The 14741-nt window shown below is 44.7% G+C and overlaps 1 protein-coding gene across 1 annotated transcript in view; it reads left to right on the top strand.

Annotated features, from left to right (window-relative positions):
- The window catches only part of SLC22A23 (solute carrier family 22 member 23), a 230376-nt gene that overhangs the window by 49912 nt on the left and 165723 nt on the right, over positions 1 to 14741 (top strand). The window contains exon 2 of the mRNA XM_003417860.4: positions 10912 to 11015. Within this exon, the coding sequence (XP_003417908.2) occupies positions 10912 to 11015 (104 nt within the window). The remainder of the gene's footprint in view (positions 1 to 10911; positions 11016 to 14741) is intronic.

The following is a 14741-nucleotide window of genomic DNA, read 5'->3' as shown; positions in this document are numbered from 1 at the left end:
TTTTCTTCCATGATCTTTATTGTTTTAGATTTTATATTTAGGTCTTTGATCCATTTTGAGTTGGTTTTTCTGCATGGTGTGAGTTATGGGTCTCGTTTCATTTTTTTGCAGATGGATATCCAGTTATACCAGTACCATTTGTTAAAAAGACTGTCTTTTCTTGATTTAACTGACCTTGGGTCTTTGTCAAATATCAGTTGCTCATATGTGGATAGATTTATGTCTGGATTCTCAGTTCTGTTTCATTGGTTTATGTATCTGTTGTTGTACCAGTACCAGGCTGTTTTGACTATGGTGGCTGTATAATAGGTTCTAAAATCAGGTGGAGTGAGGCCTCCCACTTTGTTCTTCCTTTTCAATAATACTTTACTTATCCGGGGCCTCTTTCCCTTCCATATGAAGTTGGTGATTTCTTTCTCCATCACATTAAAAAATGTCGTTGGAATTTGGGTCGGAATTGCATTGTATCTATAGATGGCTTTTGGTAGGATAGACATTTTTACATGTTAAGTCTTCCTATCCATGAACAAGGTATGTTTTTCCACTTATGGAGGTCTGTTTTGGTTTCTTGCAGAACGGCCTCTGTTGGCTTTTATAATAAAAGTAGAAATATTTTTCCTTGGGGGGAAATTACTGATAGTGAAAAGTTTGGTGGAAACATTTAAAAAGTATATTGCCTATATAAATTTTGTATAATAATTATACATTAATTATTTAAATTAAATTGTATATTGAGAAATAATCTCAGGGTAAAAAGGATTAAGAAGATAAGTAGCGTGGCATGGTGAACACAGGCAAACACAAAGGGCTTTCTGGCTCTGGGAATGTGGTTTCTACACAACCATGTCCCTTTACAGAAAGAACTATTCTGATTCTGTTGTTGTTGTCGCATCTGGCCCCGATTCATGGTGACCCTATGCACAGAAGAAAGAAATGCTGCCCAGTCCTGAGCCATCAGTTGTAGATCAGACCAGGTTTCCATTGGCTGATTTTTAGACATAGGTTGCCAGGCATTTCTTCCTAGTCTATCTTGGTCTGGAAGCTTCACTGAAACCTGTTCCGCATCATAGCCACATGCAAGTCACTACTGACAAATGAGTTGTGGCTGCACTTAAGGTGCGTTGCCTGGGAATCAGACCTGTATCTCCTGCATGGAAGGTGAGCCTCCAGTGCTTCCACTCTGGCTCCACCTTCATGTACATTCCAGAGGAGAGCACCTCCCTGATTCCAGGCATTAGCCTAGGTACGGTTGTTAGTTGCCCTCAAGTTGGCTCCAAGTCCTAGGAATACAGAAATAAGACACAGTCACTTTCTTCAAGGAACTCACTTTATAGTGCAGGAGTCTGCAGACTTTTCCCAAAAAGGCCAGATAATAAATGGTTTAGGTGTTGTGAGTCACAAGGTCTCTGTCACAACTAATTAGCTCTCCTGCTGTCAAGCAAAAGCAGCCATAGACAGTACATAAGTGAATGAGCAGGGCTGTGCTCTAATAAAGGTTTATTTACAAAGACAGGTGCAGGGCCAAATTTGGTCTGCAGACTGGAGTTTGCTGACCCCTGCCATAATAGAAGAAACCCTTGTAAATGGGCAGTTATGATATACTGTGATAGGTGGTCTGGGTGTTTATCATGAATACAGGTTGCTGGTGAAGCACAGAGAAGGGGCACCTGGTCCAGCTGGGGAGAGAGCACCCTTGTATTTAGTTTATTAAGCTTGATAGAAATAGAGAATTTTATTCATCTGTACGTTTTTAATTTGGTACTGCCTTCTGTTTTCATTTAATTAATTGTGTGGTTGTGAAGGTAATGCATGCTCATCGGGAAAAAAAAAAAAAGAAAAAACAGCGGTGTAGAAAGCCTGCCATATTGGCGTCCACAGGTGATATGCAACGTTAAAAGTTTTGGGGTGCAGTGAGTCTCACAGTTGAGGAGGAGCTGAGCTAGAAGAGATGGGGTATGTGTGGATATTGTGGAGGGGGAGCGCAGAGGAGAGCAGCCCGGGCAAAGGGCGTGTGCCTTTGTGGGAATTGCTTAGTGGTTGGCATGGGTGGTGATGGCGTGGATGGACAGCAGGGCTGGTGGGGGTGGAGGGGTGGGCTTAAAGGGCACGAGGGCTGCACTAGGATCAGGGCTAGAGCGTGGTGGCAGTGGGAAGCCACTGAAGAATTTGTTTTCAGCAAGTGGGAGATGAGTTTCCTTTGCTTCGGCGTTCTCTCCATGACCGATTACCTGGGTCGTTAAACATCTTCTCATTCCGAAGAGTCTGGGATCCTACAGGCGAAAGTTGTCCAGCTTCGGCTGCCTTCTGCAATCAGTGGAGCTGCCATGAATGTGAATGCCGTAGCTCAGCCTTGCGTGGTGTTCTTCGTTATGCTAGAAGGTGCGCTCTGGTGACATACCGACAACTTCTGAATTCCTCACATTTCAGTCTAGGTTACTTAACACAGGTTAGTGTGCTAGGCTGGTGTGTTGATTTCACTTAGGACATTAATAGTTACTCCATTTTTATGTCTGGGGCTTGTGCAGATCCTGCCTGCCTGCCTTTTCTCTTCCTTTCTCCCTCCCTCCCTTTCTCCCTGCTTCCATCCCTCCTTCCCTGTCTTCTTTTCCTGTCTGCCTTCCTTTTTCCTTTCTTTCTTGTTATCTGTCCCCTTTAATTTATAGGTTTTACTCTTAATTTCTCTTATTAGAGGTAATTGGAGAAAGCCATTAGTAAAATACACATTTCAGAATTTGTAAAGATTCTTTAAGGTTTTGGTTGATAAAAGGACGTTGCTTATTTATGATCACTGCTGCTTTTTGGGGTATATATTTAACTCCCCCAAATGCCATAGAAAGCATTATACCAAATGAATGAGAACATTCAGTATTGGAAACCTCTGCTTAGAACTGCATATCTGTGTTTCCTTTAAGAAAAAGTAACGGAAAAACGAACACCTCATTGTATTGTCCCCAGGCATAATCCTACCTCAACGACTGCAGGATTGATTGCCCAGGTGGTTATTTTTCAGGTTCCCTGTTAGATTCTCTTTGAAAGAAATTCTGTACATCTACATCTAGCCCTTTAAAAATGATCAAATTCAGGAAGGGCAGGGAAAGCCCCAGTGGCAGTAAACGAAGCAGAGTCGTCTCTATTCTCTTCCATCAGGAAGGCTGCCCCACAGCAGATGAGAAGCCAGCAATAAGAGTTTTCATTTTAAGAAAAAAAAAGGAAAAAGATCATTGCTTCAGGGTTAGAAGTAACCCATAACTACTATGTTAGTCATCAAAATGGGATGTACTTGAAGCCTTAGAAGTTGAGTGGAGGCTAGCCCTGTAGTTTGGAGTGGGCTCCTGCAGCTGACGGGGATGCAGGCTTGGTAGTCCGGGTCTGTCTTCCACCTAGCAGGGATAGGCTTGTAACAGATTTTTGTTAACAACCATTTCATTCAAAGCAGCGTGGTTGTTATTTTGACACCAAATGAGAAAAAAAGAAACCTGAGGAGCAATGCAAGCAGCAGTTAACGAAAACACAAAGAAACGAAGCTAAAAACAAAATAAAAATAGAAATCCCCAGGAGTACCTGGCAAGGGTGGTCATTACGTCATTTAGGGAAGTAGGTGAGGAAGCCAACCCTAATTGGCAGTGTCATGGCCACTGTTGACAGTGAGTCTCCTAGCCCTGGAGGACGAGTCTAGAGGCAGAAAGCAGAGAGGAATTAGGGGATCTCAAAATGTGCAATATGTCTAAACTATTTTTTTTTTATTAATAGGCTCTTTGGAGGGGGTGAAGGGAAACCTTATTCTGCTAGGTTGAAAATACTGAAAAGTCCAGGGTAGCAATAGACAGCCGGAATATTGAGAAGCGGATTGCAGCCAGTGCTTTTCATCAGTTTAGATGTAGTAGGGGGTTTCCTTTGTCTCTCTGTGACTGATATTCCGGGGTGGACTCAGTGTGTGTGTGTGTCTGTCTGTCTGTCTGTGAGGTGAGTGGATATATTCTTGCCGTTTCTACTGTCCCCAGTTAAGAAATGCCGAGCACAGCAGATCTATGATCTATAAAACAGTGGTTCTTTCGAATGGGGGTCGGGGAATGGTTGCAGAAGAATGCCAACCCTGCATTTCTCTAAATTCCTGTGACTTAGTCAGGAATTTCGTTTTATTTAAGCTTTTGAAATTTTCGGCAGTATTATCCTTTTTGTAGTCTTGAACAGAAATATTTCTTTTTGTCTCAACTGACTGCCCCCAGCTTTAGGACAGAGAGTTGGGACAGAGAGTTTGCATAGTGTTTGGTAAAACCCTTCTGGTTGGCTGGTGGAACAAGCTCAAATGGGGATCTCCATTACAAAAGATGAAACTTGGGGGAATTTTTCACTTAGTTCCCTAAAAAGCTCTTTTTGCTTTAATCCATGAACACTAAAATAAGTAAACCTCAGGCTGAGAAGGCATGGTGTGTGCCAAGCGCCTTTCAAGACAGGCATTTGTCTAGGCCTGAGTTTTTAATTGTTTTAAAGTACATGTTCCTGAGAAAGTGAAAAGGTTTTTTTTGGTTTTTTTAAATCATTTAGTATTACCCTTACCACCATCACTACCACCATTAGAGTATGTACTTTATTCTACTTTTTTCTTTCATCAAAGTTTATAGATTAATTGTAGAAAGTACAGAAAAATCAAGAACAGTATGAAATCAAAAATAAAATTCAGTCTTAATTCTGCCCTCCAGAAATAATCACTTCTAAGTATCTTGGAATATTGTCTTCCAATTTTTCTTGTTACAGAAACATCCCCCTTAGTCACTGCTTTTTCATCCTGGGGCTTTCTCAGACCACTCTGTCGTGAGCATCTTCCTGAATCATGAGTTCACAAAAGCAAAGGCTTTCTCGGCTACGCAGTATCCTTGGGCCTTTAGTTGGCATCCCATTTTTCATTCGTGTCTGTGACAAGCTGCGACATCACTGCACAGAAACCTCTGTGGGCATGGCTGATGGCTTCCTTGGGAAACGGCTCCAAGCATGTCATATATAATAGAACGTATTGTCATGTAATGTGATGCACGTTGCCAAATTGCCTTCCAGAAACACGGGGCCAAGTGTACACTCCTAGCACAGTTTTCTACCTGTTTCTCCTGCGTCTTTGGGAAATCAAAAACAGACAGTAACTTAAAAACAAAATAGCAGGCTTTGATTTTCATTAGTGGAACTGGACATTTACTAAGTGTTGGGTTTTTTTTTTATTATTAACCATTTGTATTAATGGTTAATTGCCTGGGTATTTCATCGGTTTCTAGTTGGAGCATAAGTGTATATTGGTAGTAAAGATTAAGAATATTAACCTATTGGCTATATTTTACAAATTTGGGTCTTTACAATTTTGTTTATGGTATTTTTGATGCATGAAAGCCTTAAATAATAAGACAGTATTAATAATTAAACTGTTATAAATCTACCAGTCATTTCCATAGATAGTTTTCTCAGTTTTTGTCTTTGGAGAGCCCATCCTCCCTTCAAACTTAGATAAATCTGTTTTCTTCCAATTTTTTTATGTTCTTACCTTGTCTTTAACATAGAATTCATTGTTATTAAAAACTAAGATTGTTTTCATTATCTCCCATTTATTTTCCATTTTTTTTCAGAAGTTTCATAATGAGTATTTCCCTAGTGAGGTAAGACTATTAGCTTGTTTCTTTGAAAATAATGAAAAGTTTATATTTTTTTTCTAGCTTACCCTTAAAAGTATATAAGTAGAAAGACAATCTAGTAGATTTTCCATTAGTCCTTTTTTAAAAAAAACAAAATCTACAGCTAAAACTTAGAACATAGAAACACTTTCTAGACTCGTTTATGTTACCATTTTCATCATGGCTCACAAACATATGGTCTCACCACAGAATGTCCCTGGTCTTGGAACCTAAGATTATGACATGGGTGTGCCTTTAATGCATTTATAATCTTGTTAAACCTGCTGATGAAGTGTTCACAGGATGAATTAGAAGACTTTTTGTTGTTCTGTAGGAAATGGATTCACGGGGTCTGGTGGAGTCAGTGCATGGAGAGGGGCCCAGAGGCAGCTTTGTGTTAGTTCAGGAGAGGGGGATGGTGACTTGGCCTTTGTCTTCTCCTCCTCCTCCAAACCCTATCCCAAGACAATTTAATCAGGGAGTAGGGTTCAGTAGAAGAGATGGGGATTGATACAGAGAAATAAGTGTTTCCTGGATTATTGGTGTGCTAAGGTGGACCTCCTGAAGGACTCCTAGAACACCTCCCAGAACTGGCCTGCCACGGGAACTGTGAGGAGCCTGGGGAATCAGGAGATCACTGCCCCAACCCTGGGCAGCAAGATCGTACCCCCTTGGACACCTGGTTGGCTCCAGAGCCACCAGCTCCTGCCAGCTTACCAGCAAAACGGGCATCCTCCTTACCCCACATTTAACACCTTTCCTAATCCAAGTCATTCCAGAAGTTAGAAATAAATCACACACTGAAAGTTATTTTGGGGTGTGTTGACTGATTTGAGGGTGATTTGCAGAACCTAAGTCACATGTGAAACCTTAGCTGTACCTGTCGGGGAGTCAGGATAGTGGTGATTTCAGCCTCCCAGCCCACAGGACAGGGACACACACTGGAAGGAGGAGGGTAACAGATGATGAATGAGCAGCCGCCCTGCCTCCCGTAAGTCAGGGTGGACCAGGAGTGCGGGGCGGGGCTGGATTCAGGATCTGGTTAGAAGGTAGAGTCTGCTGGAATTGGTGATGGATTTGATGCGAGGGGTGTGAGAAGAAGGAGGAACAAGGGTCAGAGACAAGCCCATTCCATCGAGTGTGGGGTTTGCACCTTGTAGAGCATTGCTGCTGTGAGATTTAGCTTTTGCTGACTGAAGTGACTAATTGCTCTCTCTTATCTATAGCAATGCAAAACATTTCGAGAGCCAGGTTATCTCAAAGCTCCCTCATGCTTCTGAAACTCTTCAAGATACTTCGTGTCCTCACTTCCCATACATTTTTGCCAACACCAGCTGTAGCAGGCCTATATCAAGTGATGCCACCTCCTGGGTCCCCCGCCCCACCCACCCAGTTGTCGGAAATGTGGGAATGTGTGGTGACCTCATGGGTTCAAGGGTGTAGTCTTTAGGCAGATCCCAAAGTGTGATGAAAACCTTATCTTGGCAAGCCTCTTGGGGCCTCTGATTCTATGTGTTTTTTGACTCAGAGGTGGTTATCTCTTCTGGGCCTAGTTGAGGGTAGGTTAAGGTTCAGGGCTCGCTGCCTCCTTCTGGATTCTGTGGGACCCCCCCTAGGGTGGTGGGTGCCCGCCCCACACACGAGAATAGTGGTGCTGACAGACACTGCTAACCTCTTCCTTTCCCTGCTGGCTGTGTGGAGTGGTTCATTCCCACTCCAGTGTTGTTAATTCATGGCAGTTGTGTTGAGGTGAACCAAACCCAAAGAAACCAAACCTGTTGCCATTGAGTTGATTCCGACTTATAGAGACCCTATAGGACAGAGTAGAACTGCCCCATAGTTTTCAAGGCTGTAATCTTTATAAAGCAGACTGACAGATCTTTCTCCTGTGGAATGGCTGGTGTGTTCAAACCACCAACCTTTCAGTTAGCAGCCTAGGGCTTTAACCACTGCACCACCAGGACTCCTTGTTGACGTGAACACAGACATCTTATTAAGTGGCAACCAGATTGGGCCATGGCTGCCCAGGGCCAGGTGTATGTATTGTTCAGGTGGTTGTCCCTGAAGCAGTGTTGTGATTTCCTCCCCTCCTGGGAATCTTCTACTAAAATCTTATTTATTGCCTGGCCATCTGTTAGAAGCATAATGTGCCCCCTGACATCAGTTAAATTCAGATAAACTCATCAGGGGGATGATGGAGGCGTGTGAGCCCCAGCTGCTGCCCTCCTCCCCCAGCGACCACCCATAGGTGTGTACCTCTCACTAGGAACACGTCAGGCTGAGGCACACACACGTGTGATGTGGTCGTGACACAATGATTACAGGTGTGGCAGTAAGCGAGTGTGTTTGTAGATACACCTATCACTTCGGGAGTGGATTGTTCTGCGTGCAGGTCCTGTGCTACTGGCAGAGAGGAGAGAATGTGATTCAAGAACAGTCTGCCTTGGAGTCCTGAATCTGGCTGGGAAAATAGAACACACACACACTGTTAATTATAACTTTTTAACAAACATTATAAAACAGAGCCTGCCTTCCTGAAATCAGAAGTAGCTGCATACTGAAAGTTATGTGAGGGGACGAGTTTAAAGTAAAATTTCTTCTAGAAACAATATACATTTGTGGTTGTTGTTTTCGAAGGCGTGCCCACAAAAACCCACTTAACTCATTCTCCAGTTTTACCATGCTACTGTAACCAAACGCAATACTAACAATTGTGCATGCTTCAAAGGGCACTTGAGCTTCACCCTGCCCTTAGGAGGCAGTTGTTTGATCCCCAGCCTGGGATGGTGAAACGCATTCATAGTCTTCAGAGTGGTAGGCATAAGGCAGGCTGGAGCTGGCCCAAGGTTCTCAAGCCTGAGCAGGCTTTGGAATCACCTGGAGGGTTTCCTAAAGCAGATTCTTGTCTTATATCCCCAGAGTTTCTGATTCAGCTGGTCTGGGGTGGGGCCCCAGAGTTTGCATCTCTAACTAGTTCCCAAGTAATGTTGATACAGCTAATCCCTGGGGCACATTTAGGGGACTGCTAGAGTAGACATAGAAGGAAGCAAAACCCTAAGGTACTTCCACATCTGAACTCAGGATAAGATTCTGTGCGAACAGCTGTGCTCCCCAGACCCCCACAAACATGGGAATAAACCTCAACAACAACGAATCTCAAACCACCTGTTATGGATTGAACTATGTCCCCCCCAGAATCTGTGTTGTAAATCCTAGCCTCTATGCCTCTAGTTACAGTCCCATTTGGGAATGGGATGTCTTTGTTATGTTAATAAGACAGGATCAGTGTAGGGTGTATTTTGGGTCAATCTCTTTTAGAAGAGATTAAATGCAAGCTAGCACTGGGGAAGAGAGATACCAAGCCACATAAAGACTGCCCCAGAGCAGAAGCTCAGAAGTGACAAGGACCTTCCTCCATAGATAACAGAGTCCTAGAGCTGAGCTCAGAATTCAGACTTGTAGCCTCCTAAACTGTGAGAAAATAAATTTGTTTGTTGAAGCAATCCACTTCTGGTATTTCTGTTAAATCAGCACTAGATGACTGAGACAGCATCCTTTGTGGACAATGTTTATCTTCCCCTTCTTCCTGAGTCTGGCGTTGCCCACCACTCTAGAAGCAGATGGGTGGACAGGGTGGACAGCAGTAAGTCGTTCTCTGGACACTGAACCGGCTTTGGGGGCAGCAGCCAGCAAGTAGTCTCTCACAGAATGCAGGGGAGGAAAGGGAACGGATGACACAGTTTTTCTAAAGCGTATGGAAGCAGGGGCCCAAAGCTATAGACCCCGTGGGAGCTCCATCAGGTTTTCCAGAATTTTGGATACAGGTGACAGGACCTGAGCTTGCAGTGCCCTTTATGGATCCTCAGTACTGCATTCCTGGTCTCAGGATGGACTGACAAGGGATCCGGAGACAGAGCTGATCAGTCCCAGTCCAGTGTCCCCCTCCCCCCAACCTCAGGAAATCCTGTTTCTGCTTCCAGAGTTCTGCTGTTCTGACATTCCGCACTTATCACACTTCTCTCCAGCATCCTTCTCCACCTCCACCCTCCACCTCCACTGACCTGGAGTTGAAAGCCCAGATCTGGAAGCTTTACCCATTTGATTCCACCAGAAATCAACATCTGTACCACTCATGGTGGGCAAGAAGCCCAGAAACAGTGGGGATTGCTGCATGGGCTTCCTCAGCAGAGTCGTGGTTCCCATGTGTTCTCCTATGTTCCCTGAGTGGTCCCATGTTCTCATGGGTATCCATGTGTTCCCTGTATGTTCTCCTATGTTACCCATGTGTTACCATGCGTTCCTATGTTTCCATGTGTTCCCCTATGCTCCCTGTGTGTTCCCATGTGTTCCTGTATGTTTCCATGTATTCCCCATGTTCCCTGTAGGTCCCTCGCTTGTTCCCTGTGTATTCCCATGTGTTCCCCGTGTGTTCCCATGTGTTCCCTGTGGGCGTGATGTAAACTCCTGTGAATTCTAGCCCCACAAGGATATACACCACTCAAGGGAACAAACAGGGGTCTCCTTCCTGCTTATCCAAGTAGAGGAAAGAAAAATCATGAGGGGGCTTTTCCTCTTTTTTAAAAGTGGTGAGACTTAATTGTAAAAATAGTGAGAATAGTCTAAAAGTTGTGTCTACCACTTGACTGGCTTCCCCTTCAAGTTGAGTGACAGCTTTAACATGGAATATAGGAAAACAGGGATATTTACGAGGGGAAAATAAGAATGTCCAGTTAAAGGTGAATTTCAGCATCACTATTAACTCTCCGGAGCCTTTATTTTGAAGACTACTTACAAACCTTGAGGTTTTTTGGAATGAAGATGCAAAAGTTGCTTTAATTTTCTCATGTTATGATGGCACCCCATACAGTCAGCCCGGTCTTCTGCCTCCGGGCCTCTGGAAGCAGCGTTGCTGGCTGGGCGGGAGGTGCCGGTGAACAGGGCCCTCAGTCTGTTGAGATGCTCCCCTGTCCCTCAGTTTACATTATAGCCTGTGTAGCTGGGACTTAGGAGCATGAGTCCCGAAGCTTCTTGCATCACTGCCCATCCAAGACTAAAATGTTGCATTTCCTTTTGTGAGCAAATTACATTTTACTTTGTTGGATTTTCAAAAACATTTAAGAGACTCTTAATGGTACATATAACCTGGAGCTGAAAAGTGTCACGGTCATTGAAGCGGTAATCATATTGTCCTGTGGTTGACTACAGACATCATCTGTGTATGTTTCTCTCTGATTTATTTTCTATTTGCCCCTTCTAGTGGGATCTTGTGTGTGATAATGCCTGGAAGGTCCATATCGCTAAGTTCTCCTTACTGGTTGGATTAATCTTTGGCTACCTAATAACTGGATGCATTGCTGACTGGTGAGTACTGGCGTGAGCTGCGCGAACCTCGGGAAACCTCAGCACCTTTGCTGGCTGGAGGGCAGTGGTCAGTGTTAGCAGGAAGGGCCGGCCTTGGCCCTGTTTCTGGTGTCAGAACAGAAGGCTGAAGCTGTCACTCAGAGAGTTCAGAACGGGAAGGACTTGACCAATGCATGAAATGGACTGTTTTGAAGTAGGAATTTAAATTCACTGTCATTCTCTAGCTGCCAGAATCTGGCCCAGTTCTCCTAATGATATTCAGTGTTTAGCCAGGAAGGGCTCTGTGGCTGGGCTGGGTAGATGCAAAGATGTATGAAAAGATGGCTCCCACTCTTCAGGGGAGTGTGGAGGGAGGAGGAGAACTGAAAGGGTTAGGCAGTGCCAACACATACCTCATGAGTCACCCTGACTTTAGAGAGGGGTGGTTCTGGGGTTGGATTGGCCAGGAGATGGGTCTGCAAGGGCCGTGGACTGACTGGGACCTTGGTTTAATGGTCATTGTAGGTGGGAAGAATGGCGGTCAGAGGTGAGAATGAAAACAGGTTGTTTGGGTCAGAGAGGAGGTCCAAATGTTGGGACCTAGGTGTGTGGTACAGGGTGGAGTGATGAGATTGGGGAGGGGGAGATGGTAGCAGTGATGATGATAATGGCAATAACAGTAATAGTGGTTAACACAGAATGACCACCGTGTGCCAGGCACTGTGCTGAGGTTTTACACACATTAAATATTCCATCCTCATAACACCCTATGAGGTAGCTACTATTATTGCCTCTGTTTTATAGTTGAAAAACTGAAGCACAGAAGATTAAGTGAAATCTCCAAGTTAACTCATTTTTAAGTTGAAGAGCCAGGATGTGAAACTAAGCCATGTGACTCCAGAGGCTTTTCTTAACCAGTGTCCATAAGACTTTTATTTAAGGCCCTGGGGGTTGTCTTCTGTGGTCATAAGAGCAGTAAGCGAGGGCTTGTCTGGGCAGGGGGCAGAATGGAACTGTAAAGGAGAAAGTGTGGCGTAACACTGTCCTTCCCCTCCCCTCCCCCCCCCACTTTTTTTATTGTTAAAGGAATATGTTTTTGTGAATAAGGACAACCTGGGCCCAATGACATCATAAGTGAGAAAGAGTGATATGAAGCAAACCCCTTACTCTTGTGGTCTTGCATTGCCTTCTGGTGGGTTGAACCCACCAGCCTCTGCAGAAGATGTGACAGTCTGCTTCGTTAAAGACTACAGCTTTGGAAACCCTATGGGGCAGTTCTACTCTGTCCTTCAGGGTCACTGGGAGTCTGAATCAACTAGATGGCAGTGGATTTGATTTTGGGTTTTCTGGACCCTGGTTAACTAGGAACACTGGCTGAGGAGCCCCAGAGAGCCTGAGGGTGGGGCACAGCAGCAGAGGTCACCCAAGGGGTTTTTAGACCACTTGAAAGTTGAGGAAATTTCTCTTCAAAAGCTTTTTTACATTTGGGAGTTCCACGCACTAGCACTGTAATATGACTTCCTGTGAGATCGGAATTTGCTTAATCATCATTTGTAAGGCTTCTTCTGAACATATTCCCTGAGGACAGTTTAACAAAGAAGCTTTCACTGACCCCCAGAGGCCAGGCCGGCCTGGGGTTCTGTGTGTGGGCCTGTAGTTTTTTATAACCAAATACTTGGGTGCCTAGGTCTCCAGTGTGTGGTTTACTTATCTAAAAGACGTTCCAATCCCAGTGTTTTAACTACCAGGATGTTTGTTTCTTAGAAATCTGCACTGAAATAGGTTAGGCAGATTACTCTGAAATTAAAAAAATTAGTTCCTAAGTTCAAAAAAATAAATGATTCCATGGGGAAAGCAAATATGGATTTCCATTCAGGAACCAGGTAGTCTGTGACAGTTGACAGTGTTTAAAGTTGCCTCCGCAGTTTCTCATCTGCACATGCCTGCTATTCAGCTGTCCTCCATCAGACGCTGCGTAGCGGGGTAGAGTCAAAAGAGTTTGGAGTCTTACTTGGCAAGTAACCAGAAGTCTGACGTTGCCCACCCACTTCTTGACTTATTTTTCCCAAGGTCACGAGGGATGGGTGCTCCAGAAAGTTAAAAACAGGCTTCTTTGTGTTGTGACCAAAAATTTGAGTGAGCCCCTTGGTTTCAGTTTGAAAGTTTGGTGTTTTCCAGCCTGTTTTTCGGGATTTTACTCCCTGCTGGAGCGTTGTCGCTATGAGTCGGAAAGGACTCCTCGGCACTGGGTTTGGTTTTTTTTTTTTTGGAGCACACACAGTAAGGGAGTTCCAGGTGTCACCGCTGTGGTCACCGTCTCATGGTACCTGGGAGGTGTCCCTGTTCACCTGCTAAGGGTAGTCCATCACGTCACAGGTCAGCCTTCCAAAGACCATTAGCAGCAGGTAACAGAATTATAAATGGCACACTTTTTTTCTTTTTAAGTTTTCCACCACTCCTTGTGTTTGGGGCTATAAGTTATGTATGTTTATATAATACATTGCATTTACGAGAGAATGGCTGAGTTGTGGCCTTGTTGGGTGAGCCCCTCCCCTCTGTCATTTTTTGCTGGGTGTTCTGCATTGGTTTGTCTAGGTGCCCTCTTGGCACTTCTTGCCCTCTCTGGTCCTGGAGCCTGGCCTCTGTGGGCTGCTCAGGAGTCCTGCCCCCTAGGACCTGGTTGAGGTTGGCCAGTGGGGAGCCTGGGCTGGAGACCTAAGGGAAAGAGAAGTGTGAGGCCAGAGCACTTGCATCCCCAGCTTTGCCTCTGTGGGCTCTCAGGGCTGGCTGCCTCCTGTCTGAAGACCCTCTCCACATAGCCTCTCTCTGGGTTCCAGAACCATCCCTCTTCCTAAGCTCCCTACTGTGGCTAGCTCTAAGGTAGTACGCTACCCCTTGTGGTTTTTCTTACATCTCGATCACTCTTTTGTAAATAATCCCTTTATTAAAATCTCCTCAAGTTATCTAATTTGAGTGGAACATCTGTTTCCTGTTGAGATCCTGTATTAGCATTCTTAGGCTGCTGTAACAAATTGCCACAAACATGGTAGCTTAAGCGATACAGAGGTATTATCTTAGAGTTCTGTAGTTTAGAAATCCAGCACTGATTTCCCTGGGCTAAAATCGAGGTGTCCACAGAGCTGTGCTCCTTTCTAGAGGCTCTAGGGCAGAATTGTTTTCTTTGCTTTTTCCAGCTTCTAGAGGCCACAGGCATTTCTTGGCTTATGGCCCCTTTCTTCCAACTTCAAAGCCTGCAACAGTGGGTCAGGTCCTTGTCACGCTGCTCTCTCTCTGGTTCCCTGCAGCTGGGAAAGTTTCTCCATTTTTAGAGACTCATGTGATTAGATTCGACCCACCTGGATGGTCTCTTCATTGAAAGATCCTTGACTTTAATCACATCTGTAGTCCCTTTGCCATGTCAGATCGCATATTCACAGGATCCAAGGGTTAGGACTTGGATATCTTTGGTGGCCATTACCCTGCGACCACAGATCCTAACTGATAAAGTCCTCTGCACTCCAGCATCAGGAATGTGATTTTATCAGCCATCTCTGAGGAAGCTGCTCTGGGGAGCCAGTTCACACAAGAACCCAGAGGGCTGTGACTCACATTACTGAGCAGTGCTGAGTCACTCACACATACCTATTTGATAGCCGCCCTCCTAGGAAGGCGGGAGCTGGCCAAACTGGCTCTTACTTGCAAGAAAAAATGTGGCTCATCTGAACAAGCCTGGCCTTGCCCAAGATC

This window comes from Loxodonta africana, chromosome 1 (genome assembly GCF_030014295.1).
Source record: "Loxodonta africana isolate mLoxAfr1 chromosome 1, mLoxAfr1.hap2, whole genome shotgun sequence".
NCBI classification, from domain to species: Eukaryota; Metazoa; Chordata; class Mammalia; order Proboscidea; family Elephantidae; genus Loxodonta; species Loxodonta africana.
Note: the sequence above shows the minus strand (reverse complement) of the source record. Positions and strands in the feature narration are given on the sequence as shown.